We start from the raw sequence: 10,169 nt of genomic DNA, 5'->3' as shown, positions 1-10,169 counted from the left end.
TATGTTAGTTATTCTACTATTGCACATATAGTTATAAATTTTTCATATATCTTTTTGTGATACTATAATTTATTACTTAATTAGAAATTGCATTAAAAATATAATTACAAAATTACAATAAAATCATTGGAAAAAAATGTAGAGAGAAGATTAAAAGGATAAAACATTTAAATGTAGTATAAAGATGAGTTATTTGATAAAATTAATATAGGAGTTACATTTTATTCTTCAAGTGTGTATAGAAGGTTAATTTTGTCATTGCACAATTGGAAAACAATGCTCTTTATCCACACTTTTATAGGTATTGCTCATTAAATCTATTTTCATGAACTGAATATTCAAAGTTTTGATTCATGATTGATTTTACAAATAATACATGTAATTTTTTAGTTATACAATTTAATAAAATAATTATGCCTGTAACATATATATTCGTTATAAATGATTTTTTTTCAAATTTTTTTGAAATCGTACCATCTTTTAAAATCAAAATTAAACTATTTACTTTCAATTCTTTGTTAAAAAACCCATAAAATATGGTAGTTGTTTTACTGTTGCACATATAGTTATAAATTTTTCATATATCTTTTTGTGATACTATAATTATTACTTAATTAGAAATTGCACTAAAAATATAATTATAATAAAATCATTGAAAAAATGTAGAGAGAAAATTAAAAAGATAAAACATTTAAATGTAATATAAAGATGAGCTATTTGATAAAATTAATATAGGAGTTACATTCTATTTTTGAAGTGCATATAGAAGGTTAATTTTGTCATTGTACAGTTGGAAAACAATGCTCTTTATCCACACTTATTTGAACAAGTACTAATTTTTAACATCAAAGTGAAAACAGTAGTGAAACTAATGTGATGATCAAACAAAATGAACACAACTCAAGACATCCGATAGAATTGTTAGGTTTTAGTTTACAACATAATCATGGAACTCATAAATCCCAAAATATAAAAGATGCTATTACATGCCGATAAATAATATTATAGGTTCAACATAGGAAAACAAACTAATAATACAATCACCTACTCTTTTGAGAATGTGATCAGAAAACAGGGATTCCATTAACTCAATTTATTGAAGAAAGAGCAAATATCACTGCATCATACTATATTAGTTCAGATATCTTTAAAAACAGCAAACAAATCTCCTTGGATGTAATCGTTATCAACCAAGCTGACCAAGTAATAAGTGCTTTGGACCTGCATTTACCATCCACAAAGGATTAGAAAAATTAAGTACCAAAACTATTTCGGATTCAAACAAGGTATGCTATAATGAACATAGACCTCTTCAAGCAATTTTCTAGATGGATCGGCTTCTGGATAGTGTCTAGCCCATCCCCTTGACCATATTTCAAATGCTTCATCCTTCCACACTATAAAGCTTGCGGGATCCACAACAGTTGGTTGAATAATCTCCTTTGCAGGAAAAACACCCCATGTCACCGCATTCACGTCAATTTTTTCGATATTAGAAATCCAACTACTTCCATCTTTATTTACAGCCATGTAGGTAAGAGATGGGAAGTCTTTGCATCTGTCAACCAGAGCATTCAACTTTTTCGGGGAACAAAAAAATTCCAAGTAGGCCTTCTGGTAAACATACCCACCAGGGCCACCCCATCCTGGAAGTAAAATGACAATCAAATGAACAGAAAGAAGTACATGTCTGCGTAGAAACATGACCTGAACAGGAGAATCATGCACTACCTAACATACATCCACCAATTCCAAAACCCAATCAAAATCACTCAAAGTTGAAAAACTGTCCTAACAAATCACTCAATGTAAAATGAACAGAAGTGAATTATATTCTAAAGAACGAAAAAATGTGCAGCCTATATTTTGCGGAAGAGGTGAGGCAACTCAACTTATGCTAGTTAACCACCTTAGATACATCACCAGATTACAATAAATTGAGAACATCGGAAGAAGTCAATACGGATGTGTTGACTAATAAATTTTATGGAGCCAAACATCGGAAGAACTTTACGGTTCAGAAATGGAAAGAGAAATATGGGTAGTTGAGCTACAGGTGTATATAAATGAACATAAAAGATACATCCAAATGCTTTGAGTTCAAGTACAAAATTAAAAACACTCATCAAGGCAGACTTACAAGTACAAGATTATAAACACTTGTCAAGGCAACATGACTATCACTAAGTACTACAATACACTCAGGGAGCTTTGGCATGGAATGATATACTTGAAACAGTCTCCACGATTAGAGGCATAAATTTAGGTTGTCAGGGGAGAGATACATTATAATATTCACGAAAACTAACAAATCTGGAGCAGAAAAGACAGTTTGGAGGAGATGCGGGCCCTATTAGAGAATAGAACTTGAAATTTTATAGATCGTCCAGAAAATCAGAGAGTTGCAGAGAGTAGGGGTGTTTAAAATTGAATACAAAGCAAATGGAGACATTGAGTTATAGAAGGCATGACTGAATGCACACTCAAATATAAAATATTTACCATAGAGAAATTTTTCACATCAATGGAAAAGCTATACGCAACTATGGTTCTCTCATCTTTAGCAACAAATTTACATGCGAAGTCCATCGGCTTGATGTAAACTTAATGAATGGTTATTGGAGGAGTAAGTGTTAATGAGAATTTCTCTTGGATTTAGATCATAAAAGATAAAGAAAAGAGCGTGGATTTAAAAAATCGCTCTATGATCTCAAAATCTGCAAACCCATGTTCCATAGGTACAAGCAGATTATACTATTTCCATCAAAATGGGAAAATGGAAATTATTCATCATGATTGTCTATGTTGATGATATTATCATAAATAAAGACGAATCATACTAAATCCAGAAGCTCCATAAACATGAAAACAAAATTCATGGTAAGAGATTTATGAGAATTTAAGTACATCCTTAGGAGATTGAGAGAAGTTAAAGTGGTATCGTTTGTCAACAAGAATATATTATTTGACTTGTTTAAAGAGACCGAGAAATTAAACTCGGAAACCCCCATGATGTAAAACAGGAAGTGGGAGTTCAATGAAAATGATCCTCCAGTAGTTAAAAAAATACTGATGGCTAGTTTGACGCTTATTTGTCTATCACTCACTAACTGGAATCTTTGCAACGAGCATGGTGAGCAAATTGATACATTCTCCTACACAGAAACACCCAAATACTGTAGGACATTCCGGAACTATCTCGAAAAATTCTAAGGGAAGTATTAACGCTTAAACAAAGAAAGAGGAATATTAAAGCCCTAGTAGATGTCAGATGCATCAAAGGATGGACATCTTTAGGAAAAGTCATATTTTTTATTACGATGACACCATGTTCAAAAATTACAAATCCCACACCAATGACAGCATCTTCATCTCAGCTAAGGACGAAATCAAATTGAGTCATATATAATACTATTTAATCAATACCAAAAATTATCAAACTAGAGCCAAGCTAGAACGTGTTCGAATATAATTTCGAGCCGAATTTGATCTCTAACTATTCGTTCGATAACTTCTGTACCATTTATGAATTGTAATATATATATCAGTTTGTTATAAATTATATGAAAATTTTAACAAGCAACGAGGTCGAGCCGAAGTTCAAGCAATTACTTAATAGAGCTCGATAATTGAGTTCAAACCAAATGAATAGAGCTTGATTTTGAACGACGATTCAAGCCAAATTGAACCCAAGTCAGCTTGTTAAGCTCAAGCTGACAAATAAAATTCAAGGTCAGGATCAAATATGAAAAAATGGCTGTTATTCTACATGATCCAATTCATTTGCATCCCTAGTCTGAGCCTCCCTGGGCTTGTAACCTATTGTCGCCTCCCTAACCACATGCGACCAGAGTACATGTAAAAATGATTGATGTTTTTTCAGGAATGTATGTTCACATCCATTAACTCCTAGAAACTAAAAATTCACGTAGTCAAAGTGACAGGTAAAAGACTTGAGATTACCTACAGAAGGGGAATCTGATTTAGCTCCATTAACAGCTGGTTGGCTGTTGATAGTTAGAAAACCATTCATGTTAATGCTTCCAAGCTGTTCATTAATGGTTTTTGTCTCTGGCTGAAGTCCATCTAATTCAGACCATGGACTACTCCTCAGCTTCCCAAGGCAGAATTTCACAAATTTCTGATTATTTAAAAGTTCACGAGGACTGAGCTTTCAATAACTGAGCCTTTGAGATAATGAGCTGTAAGCAGAAGGCTTACCTCATTAATATCTTCAACATCATTCAAAGGACCAGCCCATTCTTCAGAAAGTTTCTTATCGCGTGAACGTGGCCGCATGAACTGTCAAGAATGTTACAGGCTGTCATTTGATATTGTATCGTCATTTAAGCAAAACAGAATTTCAAAGCATAGATCATAAAATTGCATGAAGAAACATCATAGATATCACTCAAGAATATGAATGATAACTTTCGAATGAGATTTTGCATAGTGTGCATTCCTTTATCAATTTAGGTTTTATCCATTCAAGTTTTAACTATTTTTCTTCCCAAGCAAAGTCTCTCATCAGGATCGTTATACAAGTAAAGACAATAACACAAGATTGAGGGCTGAGTTTACAAAATTGCAGATATTCAACCTTGACCAGCATTTGCCATATTTTTCTGATTTCCTACCAATTCCTCAGCATAAATAGCCCCAACAGTTCAGAAATCAGATGTGAAGACAATGATCACATCATAGTCACACTTGTTTTATAGATTAAACACACCAAAATCTCAACTGTGGATGTTCTTGATCGCATATATCCACTAATAGTACCAAACAAACGTACCTTTCTCCTGAGAAAAATACTGCATCGATAAAATTATCGATCAAGAATGAAACTACCAGCCAAAATCAGAATATCGGCGGAAAATAGTATGAAAACCCAACTGGATGTTAGTCTTCACATGAGCTGAACCCATGGGTTGTACTTGCATCTAGACAAGAACTGAAAAAAAAACTTATAACTAAATGAGAAGTGCATGCCTGGTAATCACTGAGTGCTCCATATGAGGCATTTCTGGAATCTCCCCATCGACCATGTGGGTATTGGTCCCAACTAATAGTTCGGGTAATGTAGCTTTTAGGACGGTTGGCCCTGTCATGTATCAGCCATAACAGTTGAAAAGTATAAATCAGCATTTATAAACTACAGAGTTAAGGTAAAAAGACGGAAGAGCCTGGATTAGGCCTCCATATGATACACTTACCAGAATATTGGACGAACATCTTCTTTCACACGGAAAATATTTGCGGGACGTCTCCACGGCAAGGATCTTGATATCTTGGACTCCTCGATCAGCCCAAGATTCTGTACATGAAAGTTTAAACAAGCCTCATTCAATTTACCCGATCAAAATAGTGATACTTTCATGTGGTGAAACTGCAAAAATAAGCTCAAAACAAACCATCAATATCGCCAATGCAGATTTCTCCATATTTAAGGTATAGAGATGCAAAGTTCTGATCCCAGTAGCCATAATCTTCTTGCACATTTCCGTACCAAGGTGAATTCCGTATGCCCTGACAGCTTCTTCATTGTCCTTGATAGGTTCCAAGGCGGCCATAATTTCAGGGGGAATCTGTTGCACAACATAAAATACAATATCATGCTTAAACGAGTGTTCTGAGCAGGATGCTTATGATAATATCAGAAAAGAACCAAAAATTTGTATAAGGAAACCACGAGTTTAATATAGAAAATTATATTTTCAAAAAAGTTATTTGATATATAAATATATCCAGTTTCAACGCTTTATATTTTGCAAAAGTTAACGACAATAGATGATGCTTATCCCTAAAGTTGTAGCTTGATCGCAATATACAAAATCAAATAAGATGACAATATTGACAAGATTTTGGATGAGTTCCAATGACAAGGCAAATGTCAATCCCCGACCCTTTACCCTAAATAAATATTTGAAACTTCTTTTATGAGTTTTGAACATTTCCAAATTCTTTAATTAAAGCATGCAGTAATATGCTACATTTAGCTACAATATGGTTTGAAGCCTCCAATATCTTTGTGACGTCCTTTTTTAGCATTGCCTCTATTTTACAGAAGAATAAACCAGTTATCATTATGGCATGATTGACTTCATTAATCAGAATTCTAATTTTCTTAAGAAACCTACAAACCATGTTTTTTTTAAAATCAATTTCTTAAACGTACACATATCTTGAGGCGAGATAAAATTGGTGTGATTGTTGTAAAATAACTAATTCATTCTCATTCCCACTTTCCTAAGAGGCTAAACTGTAATTCAATGATGAATAAATCATCTTTCATCATCCAAAAAGATGGAGACAATTCTAAATAATGATGGATATTTCTTCGAGAGTCGGAGAAAGAAGTTATGTCAAGGTAAGTTCTGAGATATTATGTATATGAAGTACCACACAATCCATTTTTATTATCGCAATAAAATTTATGTATATAAAGTACCATGTAGTCCTTTCTTACTGCAGTACAAGAAAATCTTTTTTTAACAACGAAAATAAGAGGATTTATTGACTATCTTTAGGGCTCTAAGTGATCATAACCCAATTCATACGAGCATATATTATGAATAAATAATTCATCATATACTCGGATACCTTGGTGTTATGCAAATCCCTTGTGCATTAGGTGCAAATAACAGTTTCTGTCAGGTCTAACTAGTGGTAAACAGCTAGGATAGAGACGAGTTTAAATAAAGAGGAAGAGTAGTACTCTTTCACCAATTAGATATGAAATTTTAGTCTTATAGTGTTATGTAAGCTTTCAAAGGAACCTTGATCACATGTCATGTCTATGTTCTTATATAAATGATTAATCGAGAAAATTATTTTTACAATCAAAATTGTGCTTTTGACTTTGTGTGCGCCAACTTTTTTCAGTTTGTGTTCAAGATATTCCGCTCTGTAAAGTTGGTTCCAATCTATGAATTCACTGATAAAATTCAGATAGAGCAGAATTGGTTTCTATGCCCTGGTGGGTACTCACTAAGTATTTTCATAGTTCGAAAAAAAAACCAAAAATACAAATCCCAAGAACCAAGTTCAAAGCATGGATGATAACAACTTAGGAATCCACAAACTATGAAGCAATCAAATAGAAAGATCTTAGACTCTTCCACTGTGCATCACATACCTTAGTTTTGCAGAAACCAGTCATGCGGAGGAACCCCTTGTAATTATTTATGGGCATGATACCCGGCACAATGGGACATGTTATTCCAATTTGACGGCAGTCATTGACAAATTTGAGAAAGATATCCGTGTCATAGAAGAGTTGAGTTACAATGACTTCACCCCCGGCGTCAATCTGAAAAAGGAACATCACAATCTGCATGACAACTTGACCCCAATATCATAATATTGAGATAAACTAAATCCAATCATACATACTAGTAAGAAATGATATTTTTGTTTCGAACCTTTTCCTTGAGATAAGTAAGTTCGTTCCGATATGCCTCAAGAGGTGCCATTCCATCGACAATGACATCAGGATGTCCCTCTGAGTAGATAAAAGAAAGGGCACGGGGGCATGAATAAATATCCAGCAGGATGGTTAATAAACTTACAGAGATTCAGAGCACAAGCAAATGTCATCTTTTTCCCATTAACGGAGTAGTAGTATCACTCAGTACAAAATTCAAACATAGCAGGACTCAAGTAAATTTATCAATGAGCTCTAAATGGTCTAGTGTGACTTAATGCACTTACTAAAACAGTGATAGTTGATTAAACATTTGGTCTTGACAACGAGTAAAAGAAGAATAGATAGCTATTTGTGGAAAGCGATCACGTCGAGGAGTGAGAGAAACCTGGATAGCCGGCAACAGTAATCCCAAAGTAGTCCTCATATTTGGATCTAATATGCTTAACCTGGAAACAAACGAAACAGCCAACAAACAGAAGACAATTAACTATAGACGGATCCAAAGAATTCAAAACACAAGAAGACAATAACTGAAAGCAACGATGGACATTACGAGATCGAGAGCGCAGGCAAAACCACCCTCGACTTGGACGAACTTTTCCTGGCCGTGAGGAGGATCACCACGGAGCGCGAGGACATTCTGAATGCCGTTAGCCTTGATGGTAGCCAGCGCGTGATCGATCTTCTCCACAGGCATGTTGGTACACGTAAGATGCATCATTGTCTCCACGCACACCATGTTCTGCATGCGATTGGAGATCTCAAGCGTGAGATCCGCCGTGGTTCCGCCAGCCCCCCAGGTAATGTCGGAGAACGCAGGGTTGTGGGCCACCATTCGCTCCATCCGCTCGAACAGGTTGTCCACACCATCCTCCGTCTTCGGAGGGAAGAACTCGAACGAGAAAACAACCTTATCGCTGTTCCCATTCTCGGGAATCGCCTCCCGGATCTTCTCGATCACCTTCATCTCAAAAAAGCAAGAAAACGGATCGAATCAACACGAATGAAGGATCTTGAGCTCAATGTATGTATATATGGGGGAATGGAGTTAGGTGGGACAGCGATCAGCAACCAAACTAGCGTATATGTGCTGAATTCAGGGGGATGAGGTCAGACGACGTGCTTCGTGCGAGAAAATTGAGATCCATAGGCGTCGGTAGGTTGGATAAATTTTCATGTGCCTACCATTTCTTTTGACCTATTTAAAGGAATTTTTTTAAAAAAAAAAATTATTAAAATTACTTAGGAAAATTACTGTTTTTTAAAATATTATTTAAGTAAAATAACCTCGTGTTAATTTTATAAAAATCTTATTTTTTCCATTTATTTTAAATATATAATTCAATATTTTTTTTACTCTTTTACCAATCTAACCACATTCATTATATATACTAGCGGCTGAGGCACACACATTTCGTATAACATAACATTTAATAATGTTTGTACACATTGTTGTGTATGACAAAAAATCTATTTTTCTATTAAACTTAATTTCAATAAAAAAATAATAATATGATAGAAAAAAGAAAGGTTTTTTGTGTTAAAAATACTAACCGTAAGGTTTTTTTAAATTGAGAAGTTTTCAAATGTGTTGGTACGGTTAAGGCTTCCATTTTTGGAGAAGATTTTAGGCGTAAGATTGACGTGGTTGGAATTATTATAGGTGGTGTTGAAGAGGAGGGTAAAAAAGGAAGAAATTTTGGTGTCCTACTCAAGCAGTTTTTCTAACTCAGTCACACTTAATAATATAGTATAGATTAATAAAAGATGCACATGCGTTTTTCATCATTTTAAATTTGATCAAGTAATACTAAACAATTAACACGAAATTATTTTCGATTTATAATAGACGTTCGATTCAAAATGAAAGTTTTGTTTATATTTTTTTATGTAAAATATGGAGTGACTTAGGGAGGTTTTTAGTATTGTAAAAAAAATAATTATAGATTTAAATATTTTTGTGTTCTTTGATATAGTTATTCTAAGAATCTCACAATTATTAATAATATAGTATCCAGCAAGTTTTTATATCATATTATCGCATTCATTAAATGGTAAAACGAGAACTTTCTCCGTAAAACTTATTTATTTTATAATTTTTTTTAATGCATGTGAAAAATACAAATAAGTCTAAATATATAGAACGGAGAATGGACTCTTGGAAACTCTTATTATATCTCACTTTAAATTAAACTTTAAAAGATTTAGAATTAATAAACTATTATAAAAAAAAACTTATCGAGATATGAGAGGAAAAATCAAATAAGCAATAGATAGAAAAATAGTGACAGAAATTAAATGGAGAATAATTTTATATATAAAAATAAGTTGTATTATTTTACTTCCACTTGGTTAATCCCAACAACCCCTGCCTACTTTTCTTGACTCTGTTGATTAGTGCTAGTTTTACTGGTAATTTATACATATGTTAAGTTTTGTATTTAATTTTTTAAGTATTAAGTGATTTTTTAAAAAAGAAATAAAAAAATTACACGAGAATTAATAATTTTAAAATAATATTTTTTTAAAAAAATATTTATTTTAAGTAAGATATTTTAGTTATTTTAAAATTTATGTTGTTTTATGATAATATTTCATTTATTAGAATAGTGGTAATGACACAATATAACACGGTTTGTTTCAACCTACCCTTGCAGGCACTGCCTGCACGGGCAATGAACGGCCCGGATCACTCCATATGAGTGATCCGGCCCACCTCCCTGTAAAAAAAAAAAAATTG

At 33.4% G+C, this 10,169-nt stretch overlaps 1 protein-coding gene across 1 annotated transcript; it reads right to left on the bottom strand.

Moving 5' to 3' along the window:
- Positions 1-895: 895 nt before the first annotated feature.
- LOC142547479 (putative methylenetetrahydrofolate reductase (NADH)) lies at positions 896-8,599 on the bottom strand. Its single transcript, XM_075655801.1, has 11 exons — positions 7,983-8,599; positions 7,815-7,875; positions 7,425-7,504; positions 7,139-7,312; positions 5,415-5,588; positions 5,217-5,317; positions 4,993-5,104; positions 4,222-4,302; positions 3,964-4,141; positions 1,309-1,646; positions 896-1,221 (listed from the first exon to the last, which is right to left on the bottom strand). The coding sequence occupies exons 1-11, from the start codon at positions 8,394-8,396 to the stop codon at positions 1,138-1,140; spliced, it is 1,797 nt and encodes a 598-aa protein (XP_075511916.1). The 5' UTR covers positions 8,397-8,599; the 3' UTR covers positions 896-1,137.
- Positions 8,600-10,169: the final 1,570 nt, after the last annotated feature.

The sequence above is a fragment of the Primulina tabacum genome, chromosome 5, assembly GCF_025594145.1.
Source record: "Primulina tabacum isolate GXHZ01 chromosome 5, ASM2559414v2, whole genome shotgun sequence".
Taxonomy (NCBI): domain Eukaryota; kingdom Viridiplantae; phylum Streptophyta; class Magnoliopsida; order Lamiales; family Gesneriaceae; genus Primulina; species Primulina tabacum.
This window is presented reverse-complemented; position numbering and strand designations above follow the sequence as displayed.

Bases quoted from the DNA above. Each gene is read 5' to 3' on its own strand.
- LOC142547479 (XM_075655801.1), bottom strand. From the start codon at position 8,396: ATGAAGGTGATCGAGAAGATCCGGGAGGCGATTCCCGAGAATGGGAAC. The intron at 7,505-7,814 runs GTTTCTCTCACT...TTATCTACTCAG, and splicing joins TACTGTTGCCGGCTATCCAG to AGGGACATCCTGATGTCATT. The intron at 1,647-3,963 runs GTAATCTCAAGT...TTTTACTTCCAG, and splicing joins ATCAGATTCCCCTTCTGTAG to GATGGGGTGGCCCTGGTGGG.